Source organism: Emys orbicularis, chromosome 7, assembly GCF_028017835.1.
Source record: "Emys orbicularis isolate rEmyOrb1 chromosome 7, rEmyOrb1.hap1, whole genome shotgun sequence".
Lineage (NCBI taxonomy): Eukaryota > Metazoa > Chordata > Testudines > Emydidae > Emys > Emys orbicularis.
The window spans coordinates 130,555-148,501 of record NC_088689.1 but is presented as its reverse complement, the minus strand read 5'-3'; the positions used below and the strand labels follow the sequence as shown (position 1 = coordinate 148,501).

The 17,947-nt window shown below is 46.2% G+C and overlaps 1 protein-coding gene across 1 annotated transcript in view; it reads left to right on the top strand.

Annotated features, from left to right (window-relative positions):
• Positions 1 to 17,947, top strand: part of TCTN3 (tectonic family member 3) — an 89,823-nt gene that overhangs the window by 62,482 nt on the left and 9,394 nt on the right. Inside the window, exons 10-13 of the mRNA XM_065408409.1 lie at positions 325 to 423; positions 1,203 to 1,300; positions 9,247 to 9,451; positions 14,751 to 14,888. Coding sequence (XP_065264481.1) covers positions 325 to 423; positions 1,203 to 1,300; positions 9,247 to 9,451; positions 14,751 to 14,888 — 540 coding nt within the window. The remainder of the gene's footprint in view (positions 1 to 324; positions 424 to 1,202; positions 1,301 to 9,246; positions 9,452 to 14,750; positions 14,889 to 17,947) is intronic.

The following is a 17,947-nucleotide window of genomic DNA, read 5'->3' as shown; positions in this document are numbered from 1 at the left end:
TCCCCACTGTCGGAGTAGCCGGCAAGAAGGAACTGAGGGGGCGCTGGGTCGGCTGCGGTATATATCCAGCGCCATGAGGGCGCCACTCCAGGGGGCTCCACAGCCGACCCACCGGGTGTTGCTAGGGTAAAAGTTTTCCGACGATCGTGCACGCGGCGCGCGCACACCTGACTGGAATGGATATGAGCAACACATCTCGAAGAACAACAGTTACAACGGTGAGTAACCGTCTTTTGTGCTGAATGAAGGTCTGATCTACCTGGTGCTGATGGTGTCACTTCCCTTTGTAACATTTTCTTTCCTTCTCTTCTGCTTGCCTCTCAGCAGAGCAGGACCCCTTCGTATACCTTGCCAAGAAGTGGAAACCCTGGCTATATCATTGGGGCACCACTCTTGTCTCTAAACAGTGGTGCCAGGCAGCAAGTATCCTTTCTGATATCAGGTTTTACCTGTCACCATCACCTTCTAGCGTGGCTGTACCCTTTAGATTTTGGATTAACTGGGGAAGTGTTACGTGAGTGTCACATTGCAGCTTTTGTCTAACCTTTCCCTTGGGGATAATGGGAAAGGTTCTTTGACAGGGATCTCCAGACGTTCCTCTACACATGAAACACCCTCCCTAAGCTCATCCATTAGGTCATCACCCTCTCCCTGTTCAACTCCCTCCTGAAGACCCACTTCTACAAGAAATTAACCGGCTGACTATAGCAACATTGTGAATACTAAGGAATATCTATGTAGTTAACACAGTGCTTGTTTGGTTTTTTGGGTATCTGCCAAGAGATAGCCATGTTCCACTTTGGGTGCTTTCCTGTACCCTCTGTCCATTTCTCTGTGTATTTCTTCAGAGAAAGGACCATGTTTGGGAAGCATTGGAAAGCACTGCTGGAAACAAATAACTGATAATAATATTGAAGGTGTCTTGACCATGACTGGATTGGAATCATGTGTAAGAGTTAAGGGGGCTTTTAGGGATTCTCTAACTTTGTTGAGGGTGTCACTGGCATGTTTGGGTGGGTATTTCTTTGGTCACAGTGGTTAACTTGGTTAGGGGTGGGTTAGGTACATGTGCTACAATAACTGGCACTGTTGGTAGGAGGTTGCTACTAATTAAAGGATGATCTTGTTGAGGACTGGTTAGTAACCCATGCTGTTTAACTTCTCTTCTATTTGACTTCTTGACACATAGCCCCTTCCCTCAGGTGACTATCTTACAGAGCCAGGGTGATGGAATATGCTCTCAGACTCTCAGGTACAAGGTACAGTTTGGAATGAATGTGAGGACAAGCTGCCAGCTCAGGTAACTATTTCCACCATTCCTTCCTCCCCAATCCTCAGACAAGTTTGCAAGGCTTGGGTAGCACCCTCTCCTGTCATTGCCACACAGGGTTTGCAGGGCTCAGGTTGTGCTGTAGAGCTCATGTAGTATCTTCCTCGTAATTCCCCACATGGGGCTCGGATAATCTCTCCCACACATGCTTGAAGGGTTTGAGCATCACTAGAGACAAGGAACCTCTACAAGAGAGGGCCCTTCAGAGCATCTTGAACACTATTAATTGTGGAGGTCTGTTGGAGAGGTTCTGAGGCTCCAGTTCTAAGCATGTATTTCACAGCACAATACAGGAATGCAGGGCTTGGATTCGAGGAGTAGTAGTATAATTAGGCTTGAAATGATTAGATTTTTATTATTCAATATCACTAAAGATCCATTTTGCACCATATACACACAAACTGATGAAAAATATTTCCATTGATAATAATGGACATTTACAGATAGGCAAAGTAAAACAAGTATCAGAGGGGTAGCCATGTTAGTCTGAATCTGTAAAAAGCAACAGAGGGTCCTGTGGCACCTTTAAGACTAACAGAAGTATTGGGAGCATAAGCTTTCGTGGGTAAGAACCTCACTTCTTCAGATGCAAGTCTTGCATCTGAAGAAGTGAGGTTCTTACCCATGAAAGCTTATGATCCCAATACTTCTGTTAGTCTTAAAGGTCTTAAAGTCTTAAAGGTGCCACAGGACCCTCTGTTGCTTTTTAAAGTAAAACAAGTGATACTTAAGAGTTTGATTTGAAGCTATTTGCTTTGTATGTTTTGACATGTGATGTTGACAATGTGTGTTTTAATGGTTATAAAGCTTGAATTTTTTGAATCTCAAGATCTGCTTGTGATGGGTTTGGTCACAGAGATCCCCTTGGGACTGTCACCTGATGTACTGAAATTACCTCTGAGCTCGTTTTCCCTGCCAGCTTGGGACTCCAGAACCCCGCCTTGTTGAGCCAGATACACTAGCCTGCTGCAACACAGACCCAGGTCTGGTCCATGCCCCCAAAGCTGCAGACTTTAACCAAAAACTGCTCAGCAGGTCACCTATCTCCAGCACCCAGACACCCAGCTCCCAATGGGATCCAAACCCCACATAAATCCGTTTTACTCTGGATAAAGCTTAGACAGGGTAAATTCATAAATTGTCTGCCCTCTATAACACTGATAGAGAGATATGCACAGCTGTTTGCTCCCCCCGGTATTAATCACTTACTCTGGGTTTACTAATAAACAAAAGTGATTTCATTAAGTATAAAAAGTAGGATTTAAGTGGTTTCAAGTAATAACAGACAGAACAAAATAAGTCACAAAAGCAAAATAAAACAAACTCGCAAGTCTAAGCCTAATACATTAAGAAACTGATTACAGGTAATATCTCACCCTCAAAGATGTTCCAATAAGCTTCTTTCACAGACAAGACCCCTTCCTAGTCTGGGCCCAATCCTTTCCCCAGTACAGTCTTTGTTAGATCCAGCAGACATCTCAGGTGGTAAGCAGGGGTTTTCTCATGACTGGCAGCCCCCATTGTCTTGCTACCCCCCCTTTTATAGCTTTTGCACAAGGCGGGAATATTTTGTGTGTGCTTGTCCCCACCCCTGCCTCATCAATGGAAAAGTACTAGGATTAAGGTAGATTCCAGTATTATGTGACATGATCACATGTCACTGTAAGACCCCTCGTCTCCATTCTTCCTGGGTTGGCCCACATGTACACAAGAAGGTTTGCAGGTAAATAAACCATTTACAAACAATTGTCCTAGTCAAGGAGAGCCATCAAGATTCTAAACCACCATTAATGGCCCACACTTTGCATAATTACAATAGGACTTCAGAGTTATACTTCATATTTCTAGCTTCAGATACAAGAATGATACATGCATACAAACAGGAGAAATATATTCAGTAGGTTGTAACCTTTGTTATGATACCTTACAAGAGACCTCTTGCATAAAGTATATTCCAGTTACATCTTATTCACACTCATAAGCATATTTCCATAAAACATATGGAGTGCAAAGTCACACTGCTGTCATTGTCTGACCACAACCCAATAATTTTCCACAACTGTGCAAATTTAAATGGAGAAAATTGAGAAAAATGCTTTAAAATAAAAATTGATTTCTGTAAAGTGGTGTGTGTGTGTGTGTGTGTGTAAAATAACATAGGAATGGTCAGACCAATGGTCCATATACCCCCAGTATCCTGTTTTCTGACAGTGCTCAATGCCAGATGCTTCAGAGGGAATGAACAGAACAAGGCAATCATCAAGTGATCCGTCCTGTCTCCAATCCCAACATCTGGCACTCAGAGGTTTAGGGACACCCAGAGCATAGGGTTGCATCCCTGCCCATCTTGGATAATAGCCATTGATGGATCTATCCTCCATGAACTTATTTAATTCTTTTTTGAACTCAGTTATACTTCTGGCCTTCAGCACATCCCCTGACAACATGTTCCACAGATTGACTTTGCGCTGTGTGAAGAAGTACTTCCTTATGTTTTGTTTTAAACCTGCTGCCTATTTATGTCATTGAGTGACTCTGGTTCTTGTGTTAGGTGAGGGTGTAAATCACATTTCCCTGTTCGCTTTCTCCATATCATTCATGATTTTATAGAGCTCTGTCATATCTCCCCCTTAGTCATCTCGTTTCCAAGCTTTTTAATCTGTCTTTGTGTGGAAGCTGCTCCATACCCCTTATCATTTTTGTTGCCCCTCTCTGTACCTTTTTCATTTCTAATGTTTCTTTTTATGAGATGGGGTGACCAGAACTGCAGTATTCAAAGTGTGGTCCTACCATGGATTTATATAGTGACAGTATGATCTTTTCTCTCTTATTATCTATCCCATTCCTAATGGTTCCTAGCATCTTGTTCACTTTTTTTGACTGCCGCTGCACACTGAGCAGATGTTTTCAGAGAACTATCCATGATGACTCCAAGATCTCTCTCTCTCTTTCTTTTTTTTTTTTTTTTTTTGAGTGGTAACAGCTAATTTAGACCCCATCATTTTGTATGTATAGTTGGGATTATTTTTCCCACTGTTCATTACTTTGCATTTATCAACACTAAATTTCATCTGCCATTTTGTTGCCCAGTCACCCAGTTTTGTGAGATCCCTTTGTAACTCTTCACAATCTGCTTTGGGCTGCATTATCTTGAGTAATTTTGTATTATTGGCAAACTTGTCACCTCACTGTTTACGCCTTTTTCCAGATAATTTATGAATACGTTGAACAGCACTGGTCCAAGTACAGATCCCTGGGGGACATCACTATTTACCTCTCCCCATTCTGAAAACTGACCATTTATTCTGACCCTTTGTTTCCTGTCTTTTAACCAGTTACTGATCCATGAGAGGACCTTCCTTCTTATCCCATGACGGCTTACTTTGCTTAAGAAACTTTGCTGAGGGACCTTGTCAAAGGCTTTCTGAAAGTCTAAGTAGACTGTTTCCACTGGCTCACCCTTGTCCACATGTTTGTTGACCCCCTCAAATAATTCTAATAGATTGGTGAGGCATGATTTCCCTTTACAAAAGCTATGTTGACTCTTTCCCAACAAATCCTGTTCATCTATGTGTCTGATCATTCATTTTTTTACTATAGTTTCAATCAATTTGCCTGGTTCTGAATTTTGGCTTACTGGCCTGTAATTGCCAGGACCAAATCTGGAGCCTTTTTAAAAAATTGGTGTCATGTTAGCTATCCTCCAGTCATCTGGTACAACAGTTGATTTAAATGATAGGTTACATACCACACTTTGTAGTTCTGCAATTTCATCTTTGAATTCCTTCAGAACTCTTTCATAGATTCTTATAGATTCATAGATTCATAGATTCTAGGACTGGAAGGGACCTCGAGAGGTCATCGAGTCCAGTCCCCTGCCCTCATGGCAGGACCAACTACTGTCTAGACCATCTTTGATAGACATTTATCTAACCTACTCTTAAATATCTCCAGAGATGGAGATTCCACAACCTCCCTAGGCAGTTTATTCCAGTGTTTAACCACCCTGACAGTTAGGAACTTTTTCTTAATGTCCAACCTAAACCTCCCTTGCTGCAGGTTAAGCCCATTGCTTCTTGTTCTATCCTTAGAGGCTAAGGTGAACAAGTTTTCTCCCTCCTCCTTATGACACCCTTTTAGATACCTGAAAACTGCTATCATGTCCCCTCTCAGTCTTCTCTTTTCCAAACTAAACAAACCCAATTCTTTCAGCCTTCCTTCATAGGTCATGTTCTCAAGACCTTTAATCATTCTTGTTGCTCTTCTCTGGACTCTCTCCAATTTCTCCACATCTTTCTTGAAATGCGGTGCCCAGAACTGGACACAATACTCCAGTTGAGGCCTAACCAGCGCAGAGTAGAGTGGAAGAATGACTTCTCGTGTCTTGCTCACAACACACCTGTTAATACATCCCAGAATCATGTTTGCTTTTTTTGCAACAGCATCACACTGTTGACTCATATTTAGCTTGTGGTCAACTATAACCCCTAGATCCCTTTCTGCCATACTCCTTCCTAGACAGTCTCTTCCCATTCTGTATGTGTGAAACTGATTGTTCCTTCCTAAGTGGAGCACTTTGCATTTGTCTTTGTTAAACTTCATCCTGTTTACCTCAGACCATTTCTCCAATTTGTCCAGATCATTTTGAATTATGACCCTGTCCTCCAAAGCAGTTGCAATCCCTCCCAGTTTGGTATCATCTGCAAACTTAATAAGCGTACTTTCTATGCCAATATCTAAGTCGTTAATGAAGATATTGAACAGAGCCGGTCCCAAAACAGACCCCTGCGGAACCCCACTCGTTATGCCTTTCCAGCAGGATTGGGAACCATTAATAACAACTCTCTGAGTACGGTTATCCAGCCAGTTATGCACCCACCTTATAGTAGCCCCATCTAATTTGTATTTGCCTAGTTTATCGATAAGCATATCATGCGAGACTGTATCAAATGCCTTACTAAAGTCTAGGTATACCACATCCACAGCTTCTCCCTTATCCACAAGGCTCGTTATCCTATCAAAGAAAGCTATCAGATTGGTTTGACACGATTTGTTCTTTACAAATCCATGCTGGCTATTCCCTATCACTTTACCACCACCTTCCAAGTGTTTGCAGATGATTTCCTTAATTACTTGCTCCATTATCTTCCCTGGCACAGAAGTTAAACTAACTGGTCTGTAGTTTCCTGGGTTGTTTTTATTTCCCTTTTTATAGATGGGCACTATATTTGCCCTTTTCCAGTCTTCTGGAATCTCTTCCATCTCCCATGATTTTCCAAAGATAATAGCTAGAGGCTCAGATACCTCCTCTATTAGCTCCTTGAGTATTCTAGGATGCATTTCATCAGGCCCTGGTGACTTGCAGGCATCTAACTTTTCTAAGTGATTTTTAACTTGTTCTTTTTTTATTTTATCTGCTAAACCTACCCCCTTCCCATTAGCATTCACTAGGTTAGGCATTCCTTCAGACTTCTCGGTGAAGACCGAAACAAAGAAGTCATTAAGCATCTCTGTCATTTCCAAGTTTCCTGTTACTGTTTCTCCCTCTTCACTGAGCAATGGGCCTACCCTGTCTTTGGTCTTCCTCTTGCTTCTAATGTATTGATAAAAAGTCTTCTTGTTTCCCTTTATTCCCGTAGCTAGTTTGAGCTCATTTTGTGCCTTTGCCTTTCTAATCTTGTCCCTGCATTCCTGTGTTGTTTGCCTGTATTCATCCTTTGTAATCTGTCCTAGTTTCCATTTTTTATATGACTCCTTTTTATTTTTTAGATCATGCAAGATCTTGTGGTTAAGCCAAGGTGGTCTTTTGCCACATTTTCTATCTTTCCTAACCAGCGGAATAGCTTGCTTTTGGGCCCTTAATAGTGTCCCTTTGAAAAACTGCCAACTCTCCTCAGTTGTTTTTCCCCTCAGTCTTGACAGGGTCATAATTCCCATGGGACCTTACCTATCAGCTCTCTGAGCTTACCAAAATCCGCCTTCCTGAAATCCATTGTCTCTATTTTGCTGTACTCCCTTCTACCCTTCCTTAGAATTTCAAACTCTATGATTTCATGATCACTTTCACCCAAGCTGCCTTCTACTTTCAAATTCTCAATGAGTTCCTCCCTATTTGTTAAAATCAAGTCTAGAACAGCTTCCCCCCTAGTAGCTTTTTCAACCTTCTGAAATAAAAAGTTGTCTGCAATGCAGTCCAAGAATTTGTTGGATAGTCTGTGCCCCGCTGTGTTATTTTCCCAGCATATATTTGGATAGTTGAAGTCCCCCATCACTTCCAAATCTTGGGCTTTGGATGATTTTGTTAGTTGTTTAAAAAAAGCCTCATCCACCTCTTCCACCTGGTTAGGTGGCCTGTAGTAGACTCCTAGCATGACATCACCCTTGTTTTTTACCCCTTTTAGCCTAACCCAGAGACTCTCAACACTTCCGTCTCCTATGTCCATCTCCACCTCAGTCCAAGTGTGTACATTTTTAATATATAAGGCAACGCCTCCTCCCTTTTTCCCGTCTATCCTTCCTGAGCAAGCTGTACCCATCCACACCAACATTCCAATCATGTGTATTATCCCACCAAGTTTCAGTGATGCCAACAATGTCATAGTTGTATTTATTTATTAGCACTTCCAGTTCTGCCTGCTTATTACCCATACTTCTCGCATTTGTATATAGACATCTAAGATACTGGTTCGATCTTGCCTCCCAGTTTTGTCCTGACCCTCCTTTCTCTCTGCCATTATAGACCACACTCCCTCTTGTTTCCGACCCATCTCCCAGGTCTCCATGTTCCCCACTTACCTGTGGGCTTTGCTCACCTGTCCCCGTCGAACCTAGTTTAAAGCCCTCCTCACTAGGTTAGCCAGTCTGTGTCCAAATAGGGTCTTTCCCCTCCTCGAAAGGTGAACGCCATCTCTGCCTAGCAGTCCTTCCTCGAATAGCATCCCGTGGTCAAGGAAGCCAAAGCCCTCCTGGCGACACCATCTTCGCAGCCAGGCATTCACCTCCATGATGCATCTGTCTCTGCCCGGGCCCCTACCTCTGACAGGAAGAATCAAAGAGAATACCACCTTGGGTGAGTACAGTCTGGTGCTAGTAACTTATTACTGTTTAACTTGTTAGTTTGTTCTGAAACCTCCTCTATTGACACCTCAATCTGGGACAGTCCCTCAGATTTGTCACCTTAAAAGAATGGCTCAGGTGTGGGAATCTCCCTCCCATCTTCTGCAGTGAGGACTGATGCAAAGAATTCACTTAGCTTCTCCGCAACGGCCTTGTCTGTTTGGAGTACTCCTTTAGCACTTCGATCATCCAGTGGCAGGCTTCCTGCTTCTGATGTACTTAAATTTTGTGTGTGTGTGTGTGTGTGTGTGTATAAAAAATAAATTCTGGCAAGCCTTCATTATAATGAAGTACTCTAGGAAGTAAAAAGCAACAGAGAGTCCTGTGGCACCTTTAAGACTAACAGATGTATTGGAGCATAAGCTTTCGTGGGTGAATGCCCACTTCGTCGGCATTCTGCTTTTTACAGATCCAGACTAACACGGCTACCCCTCTGATACTCTAGGAAGTGATATTCCTATTCCATGATTTACAGGGTCAAATTTGGTTCATTCTCTTCCTGGTGATAGTGGAGATACCCTCCTCCTCCAACAAACAAACAAAAAAACCAGGGTGACAGGATATCTGAGGCACTCCATCAGTCTCCTAAACATGCAGCAAATCACTGTCAGTGTTTTGTGCACTCTTCTTCTCCCTTCTACTTTCATGGAGGACATGGGCTGAATCCATACAGAATTGAACACTAACATTTCCAAAATTCCTCCTTGCAGTCATTACCAAAGGAGTAGACACCTTGAAATGGGGTCATTACTGAGGAAAAATGCTCTGTATTAAGAACTGGCTTCTTCTCTGCTCCAAAGGACTCAGACTGCCAAAGATGTGTTCTGTCTCATTTCCAGCATATCCCAAACAATGGAGGATGGAAACTGTAGCTACTTTCAGGAGAAGCTGTACCAGGCCCTCCAAGGGGTGAGCAGCCCACAGGCTCTGGCCATAATTGGCAGTGCTGAGCCAACCCAGACAGATCAGTGGACCAGCATCATTATCCGGAACTGCAGCATGCAGGTAATAAGAATGGAGGGTCAACTCTGAACCCAACTTCTTCTCTTCTGAGCTCGGCATGCAAGATGATATTGCTTTGGGGATTGTATGAGTGGGAGAGAGTCAGAGTTTGCTCTTCCTTTTTTGTTAGTAGCACTCTACTGGAGTCAAACAGGGTACATATTACTCTGTGTGTCAGGACCACTGACCCAGTTCAGGGGCCCTAATGCATACAAATAGATGTTGTTGTTCCGCACTCATGCTATCTAGAGGCTCATCTTTGACTAGGCAAGCAGAGAACCAGCAGGATTAACTTTTGTAACTCCGTATTACCAGTGTATAAATGGGTAGGAGAGGTCTAATACTGCAGCCAATGTTTTACTGGCCAGTTCTGAGACTGAGTGCAGTAGAGATCACTCTACACACTTCTTTGTTGTTGTTATAATGCTAGTATTATAATATTTGTGTTAATATTGGGCTCCGTCTGACCATTGAGTTATCCTGATTGTCCTTTGAGACTTACCCTTATCATAGAATCATAGAATATCAGGGTTGGAAGGGACCTCAGGAGGTCATCTAGTGCAACCCCCTGCTCAAAGCAGGACCAATTCCCAACTAAATCATCCCAGCCAGGGCTTTGTCAAGCCGGGCCTTAAAAACCTCCAAGGAAGGAGATTCCACCACCTCCCTAGGTAACGCATTCCAGTGCTTCACCACCCTCCTAGTGAAATAGTGTTTCCTAATATCCAACCTAGACCTCCCCCACTGCAACTTGAGACCATTGCTCCTTGTTCTGTCATCTGCTACCACTGAGAACAGCCGAGCTCCATCCTCTTTGGAACCCCCCTTTAGGTAGTTGAAAGCAGCTATCAAATCCCCCCTCATTCTTCTCTTCTGGAGACTAAACAATCCCAGTTCCCTCAGCCTCTCCTCATAAGTCATGTGCTCCAGCCCCCTAATCAGTTTTGTTGCCCTCTGCTGGACTCTTTCCAATTTTTCCACATCCTTCTTGTAGTGTGGGGCCCAAAACTGGACACAGTACTCCAGATGAGGTCTCACCAATGTCGAATAAAGGGGAACGATCACGTTCCTCGATCTGCTGGCAATGCCCCTATTTATACTGCTGGCAATGCCCAAAATGCCGTTAGCCTTCTTGGCAACAAGAGCACACTGTTGACTCATATCCAGCTTCTCGTCCACTGTGACCCCCTAGGTCCTTTTCTGCAGAACTGCTACCTAGCCATTCGGTCCCTAGTCTGTAGCAGTGCATAGGATTCTTCCGTCCTAAGTGCAGGACTCTGCACTTGTCCTTGTTGAACCTCATCAGGTTTTTTTTGGCCCAATCCTCTAATTTGTCTAGGTCCCTCTGTATCCGATCCCTACCCTCCAGTGTATCTACCACGCCTCCCAGTTTAGTGTCATCTGCAAACTTGCTGAGAGTGCAGTCCACACCATCCTCCAGATCATTAATAAAGATATTAAACAAAACCGGCCCCAGGACCGACCCTTGGGGCACTCCGCTTGATACCGGCTGCCAACTAGACATGGAGCCATTGATCACTACCCGTTGAGCCCGACGATCTAGCCAGCTTTCTATCCACCTTACAGTCCATTCATCCAGCCCATACTTCTTTAACTTGGCGGCAAGAATACTTATCCAACGGTTATCTATCTAAGGGCTGATCTATACTAGAAAGTTAGGTCGACCCAGCTACATCACTATGCTTTAGGGACTTAGTTAAGCTGACCTAACTCCTCATATAGACAGCACTAGGTCAACCTAGCTACTACCTCTTGGAGAAATGGATTTACTACAGTGACAGAAGAACCCCTTCTGTCGCTGTTGTGTCCACACTATAATGCTACAGCAGTGCAGCTGCAGCACTGCAGCTGTGCTAATGTAGCATTTCTAATGTAGACCTAGCCTAAGATTAAGAGGTGACTGGATCATAGTCTTCAGGTACTCACCATGGGCGTGCGCACGGGGTGTGCCGGGTGTGCACGGGTGGACAAATGGCTCCACTCTCCCGGCAGCAGCAAGCCGCTGGCCCCTCCCCTGCCTTCCCGGGCCGGCCCCCGCCTGCCACCCCCCCTTCGCGGGTCTCCCCCCCCGCCTGCCACCCCCCCCCCCGTGGGTCTTGCCTGCCACCCCCCCCGCGGGTCTCCCCCACTCCGACCCCGGAGCGTCCCTGCCTGAAAGAAAGCAGCGTGCGCCTCTCCTGTGCCTGCTTGTGCTGCTGGTGTAGCACATTCCTGCTCAACTGCTGTCTGCTGCCCCAGGGTCCTAGTGCCCCCCATCCCCTAATGGCAGGGCAGGCTGCCCTTACCCTGCCCTTCCGCCCTAGCCCTGAGCCTCTCCAACACCCCAAACCCCTCATCCCCAGCCCTTATCCACCCTAATCCTCTGCCCCAGCCCTGAGCCCCCTCCTGCATCGTGAACCCCTCATCCTCAGCCCCAGCCAGAGCCCTCATCCCCCCGCACCCTAATCCTCTGCCCCAGCCCTGAGCCCCCTCTTGCATCATGAACCCCTCATCCTCAGCCCCACAGCCCTCACCCCTGCATCCCCTCCTATCCCCAAACTCCCTCCCAGAGCCTGCACCCCCTCCCACTTTCAAACTCCCTCCCAGAGCCTGCAGCCCTCACCCCCTCCTGCACACCGACCCCCTGCCCCAGCCCGGAGCCTGCACCCAGCACCCAAACTCCATCCCAGAGCCTGCACCCAAACCCCCTCCCCCACCCAAACTCCATCCCAGAGCCTTAGGCAGGTGGGGGGCGGATACTAAGGGGCGGCACTCTGGCCGCTATTGGGGTGGCATGTCTGGGTCTTCAACTGCAATTCGGTGGCAAGTCCCTCTCGGAGTGAAGGACCTGCCGCCGAATTGCCGCAGAAGAGTGGAGCGGCACGATCGCGCTGCCGCGGCTTTTTTTTTTTGCCGCTTGGGGCGGCAGAAAACCTGGAGCCGGCCCTGGTTGGATAAGGGGTGGGGGCAGTCAGGGGACAGGGAGCAGGGTGGGTTGGATAGGGGGTGAGATCCCAGGGGGGTGGTTAGGAGTGGGGGGTCTCTGGAGGGGGCAGTCAGGGAGCAGGGGGGGTTGGATGGGGCATGGGAGTCCCGGGGTCTGTCAGGGGTGGGGGATGGATAGGGATCAGGGCAGTCAGGGGACAGGGAGCAAGGAGGGTCCTGGGGGGGCAGTTAGGGTGGGGGGTCTCTGGAGGGGGTGGTCAGGGGACAAGGAGCTGGGGGTCGGGTTGGCTGAGTCGGGAGTTCTGGGGGGGGGCCTGTCAGGAGGCAGGGGTGTGGAGAGGGGTTGGGGCAGGCAGGGAGCAGGGGGCGTTGTATGGGTCGGGAGTTCTAGGGGTCCTGTCACGGGGCGGGGAGCGGTTGGATAGGCGTGGGAGTCCCAAGGGCCTGTCTGGGGGCAGGGGTGTGGATAAGGGTCGGGGCAGTCAGGGGACTAGGTAGGGGGTAGGGTCCTAGGGGGGCAGTCAGGGGACAAGGAGCAGGGAGGCTTAGATGGGGGTGGGGTCCTGGGGGGCAGTTAGGGGCAGGGGTCCCAGGAGGTGGTAGTCAGGGGACAAGGAGCAGGGGGGGTTGGAGGTTCTGAGGGGGGCAGTCAGGGGGCGGGAAGTAGGAGGGAGTGGATGGGGGCAAGACGGGGGCAGGGCTAGGGCAGGGCGGGTCTAGGGCGGGACTCCCTGGGTACACACCCTAATGAAATGTGCTGCGCACGCCTATGGTACTCACATGGGGAAGAGATTTCTCATAGTAGGTGGCCCTATTCTAGCAGAAAAGGGCATAACAAGATCCAGTGATTGGAAACTGAAGGTGAACAAATTCAGACTAGAAATAAGGTGCACATCTTTAACAGTGGGGGTAATTAACTACACCTCTACCCCGATATAACGCGACCCGATATAACACGAATTCGGATATAACGCGGTAAAGCAGCGCTCCGGGGGGGCAGGGCTGCGCACTCTGGTGGATCAAAGCAAGTTCGATATAACGCGGTTTCACCTATAACACGGTAAGATTTTTTTGGCTCCCGAAGACAGCGTTATATTGAGAACATAAGAACATAAGAACATAAGAAAGGCCGTACTGGGTCAGACCAAAGGTCCATCTAGCCCAGTATCTGTCTACCGACAGTGGCCAATGCCAGGTGCCCCAGAGGGAGTGAACCTAACAGGCAATGATCAAGTGATCTCTCTCCTGCCATCCATCTCCATCCTCTGACGAACAGAGGCTAGGGACACCATTCTTACCCATCCTGGCTAATAGCCATTTATGGACTTAGCCACCATGAATTTATCCAGTCCCCTTTTAAACATTGTTATAGTCCTAGCCTTCACAACCTCCTCAGGTAAGGAGTTCCACAAGTTGACTGTGCGCTGCGTGAAGAAGAACTTCCTTTTATTTGTTTTAAACCTGCTGCCTATTAATTTCATTTGGTGACCCCTAGTTCTTGTATTATGGGAATAAGTAAAAAACTTTTCCTTATCCACTTTCTCAACATCACTCATGATTTTATATACCTCTATCATGTCCCCCCTTAGTCTTCTCTTTTCCAAACTGAAGAGTCCTAGCCTCTTTAATCTTTCCTCATATGGGACCCTCTCTAAACCCTTAATCATTTTAGTTGCTCTTTTCTGAACCTTTTCTAGTGCTAGAATATCTTTTTTGAGGTGAGGAGACCACATCTGTACACAGTATTCGAGATGTGGGCGAACCATGGATTTATATAAGGGCAATAATATATTCTCAGTCTTATTCTCTATCCCCTTTTTAATGATTCCTAACATCCTGTTTGCTTTTTTGACCGCCTCTGCACACTGCGTGGACATCTTTAGAGAACTATCCACGATGACGCCAAGATCTTTTTCCTGACTCGTTGTAGCTAAATTAGCCCCCATCATGTTGTATGTATAGTTGGGGTTATTTTTTCCAATGTGCATTACTTTACATTTATCCACATTAAATTTCATTTGCCATTTTGTTGCCCAATCACTTAGTTTTGTGAGATCTTTTTGAAGTTCTTCACAATCTGCTTTGGTCTTAACTATCTTGAGTAGTTTAGTATCATCTGAGGTAGAGGTGTATTAGAATAACTTAGTTAGAAATATGATGGAAGTCTTTAATCAAGACTGGATATCTTTATAAAAGATATGTTCTGGCTCAACCAGAAGTTATGTGCTTGATGCTAAAATTACTGGGTGAGGTTCTGTGGCCTTTGTTATGCAGGAGGTCAGACTAGATTATTTTAATGGTCCTTTCTTGCCTTAAAATCTGTGAAAACACGTGAGTTCCCCTTTTTTTTTCTCAGGCTGGGAATTGTGCCTCCTGCTGTATGGTTCCTGTGTCCTTGAAGATCCAGGTATTGTGGGCTGAGGTGGGCCTCCAGTCCAACCCACAAAGTCAAGTGCTGGGAGCACGGTATTGGTATCAGTGTCAGTCTCTGAAGGTATAGCACCATTATTATGCACCTCCACCCCCAAAGGCCATAACATGGGGCATATGGGTTACATGAAGTCTGAGGGATCCTTCATATAGCTCTGGTATTGAAGGGTTGGAGTTCACGGGATTTTATCATTTGTCCACATAGATTGGCAGTGGCAAGTATTTAATGCTCCCACAGAAGACGGTGGACAAAATCTCCCATAATGTTCTTAACCAATTGTATATGGCTGTGCAAAGGGAAGCTCCTTCCCACCTCTGAGCAGCTTCTTCCACTTTAGGCCTGAAACATTAAACTCTTGGTTATTCTTGTCATCACATTATGTACCTTTAAAGTTATGTAAACATAGAATTACCCTCTTTTCTTAAATTCTGACACAGAATTTGTCTTGACCCTCTCTTTCTAGGAATTCCACGTGCTGCAGAAGGAAATATTTCCTTTTTATTGGTTCTGAAATTACTGCCTTTTTAATTTTTAATGGCTCCAAAGGGGCTGATCAATTTTCATTTTAGTCTTTAAAATTTTATACTTCATTCAATATATATTTTCTCTAATATATATTTTTAGGTGAAGTGATCACAGGTAAACAGAGTACTCCAGATAAGGGTCCACTCTCAGATACTGTCATTTTATGGTCTAGGTTATTTTTTCTTCCTTTTGGAGGAAAACATGGTTAGAAGTATCAAGTATAAGTTTAACAATCTTTTTGGATCATACAGGAGAACAAGTCCTTTGCACACAACCCCTAACTTCCACAATGCACCAGTGTCCATCTATCTGATCTGGTGCCATGGAGTTGAGCATGCTCTCCAACAAACAGCTATGGAGTAATCTTTCTGCCCATGCCCTTGGTACAGAGCATGTCTCATCTTCAGCCACACTCTGTAGAATGAGTGTTGGGGTGAAGTTAGAGGTCCCTGCCATGGAATTGTTGCCTGCAGTTTCTTCAGTCCCACACCCACCCAGCTCATAATGTATTAAAAGTGTAAGGATGCCATACAGGCTATTCCTCCCTGGGAGCAGATCCTTGGTTGCAGTTTAGGAATCTGTAAAACGGTAACTGAATGCCACTGAGTGGCAGGGAGAGTATGTGTGTGCTGAACATCTGGAGTCATTGGGAACACAATAATAATAGAGAGCTTTAGGCTTTGATCAGCATTTCCTAGGACTAGAGCTGAGGAGACAGAGAAAGAAATATGTCCCCAGTCTGGGAGTATGAGGAAGAAAGAGAGAGACAGTCATTAAGGGCTAAGCCCTACCAGTGATGTCAGAACTGGTGAGTGTGGCTGGTGTGCTGCAGGGTGCTGTACCACCTATTGCCACTGGAGGACTCCTGGTGTATTAGGCTGCTCCAGCTCCTGGAGGATGCAGTGCCACCAGGATCCTTTGGCACTGCAGAACATAGACTGCAGTCAGAAGAGGGATGAGGCAGGGGATACAGGCTTCTTTGGGACTATTTCACATCCACTTCACTCCCTGTAGCCACAGTTCTTCCCTGCTGCTTCTGCTCCTGCTTCTCCAGGACCAGCAACAAGCAGTGGGTATGGTTCTGAACCTGGTAGTGGTGGATGTCAAGAAGGATTGTGAGCCTGGAAATTGGTTTTCTGAGCTTGGAGGTTTGTGGTAAGGTGGTAAGGGAAGAGGTTGGGGCTAGGAGAAAACAGTGAATTGGTGACAGAAAGGTAAGTATTGTTCTTCGAGTATGTGTCAGTGTGAATTCCACTGTAGATGCACACAAGATTGGATTGTGTAATAGCAGTGTCTGTCAGGGGCACACATGTATCATGTGCCTTTTCATGCTTCTATGCAAGGCCATAATGAGCAGAGCAGCCGTGACCCTCCCTCAGTTCCCTCGAATGGCAGTGAGACAGAACTTGGCAAGTGTCTGCATCCCTACTCTTCCTTGAGCTTCAGACTCATTCCAGATTAGTGTGTTTTTGAGAAGAATACCTTGATCTGGATATTCCACACAAAAATAAAAAAGAAAGGAAGGAAGGAGACACACCCCACTCCCTGGTACACCCTCCTTAAAGCAGGAAGAGACATTTTGCACCAACTGCCATGGCGGACTGCAAGCCTTCAGCATGTAAGCTCTGCTGACCCGTGATGGATTCTTCCTTCTTGTCAAGGGGCTTAGCCAGTGCCCTTTCTGTCAGGGGGAAGTGTTACATTCCTGATAATTGTGTGGTGTGAAAATAGTTTTCATTGAGGATACGCAAGTCAAGGGATTCATTGCCAAACTTCACATGCTTGAGCAATCAAGTAGCATTGCCTCAGACCTGGAGGAGATATCCACCCCCAAGGAACCAAAGAGAGGTTCTGCTCAGTGAGTGCCTCTTCAAGTAGACACCACACTCTGGGCAGTGAGAAGGGGGGGGGGCAGTGAAACAAACACCAACATTGGCATTGCCTACATTGGTGCCAGTCCCCCCAGCACCAGGACTGTTGATGGAGCCAGTTTCAATAACCACCTTGGCAATGGCAAAGCCATCCCCAGAGCCGACACACCAACACATGGGTCAAGCTGAGAGAAAAGACCAAGCGGAGGCCAGATGCAGCTTTAGACATTGGCAAGGGAGGAGAAGAAATGCCACTCCTTTGAGGACAAGACCTTCAGCAAGGGAGTAATGCTGGGTGGACAGGCATCACAGACGTCAGTACCAGCAAAGGCACTGGCATGGTGCCGAGGTACATCCACATAGAGTAGTCGAGATCTTCCTTGAGGGTGACATCGCTACTGACTCTGCACCAGAGCCAAGACATCACCCCCCTGCATCGCCATTTGAGGAATACTGTTCTTCCTCATCATTACCAGTCTATGCATTTTCTCTGGCATTGACCAGAGAAGCCTCCCTGCTATCATTCGCAAGCAACCGTAGAGCCCGCAGAGGAGGTGCTCCCCACAGGGCACTGACCCAGCACAGGTGTATAGCTGATCCCCTTCCTACAGACCCCGGAAGAGGAGGAGATGAGGCTTCGCAGTGGCATCACTGCCTGGACCACGAAACCAGAATCAGAGCCGCCAGGCCAGTGCCCAAGACCTGAGGGAAGAACAGCAACAACCT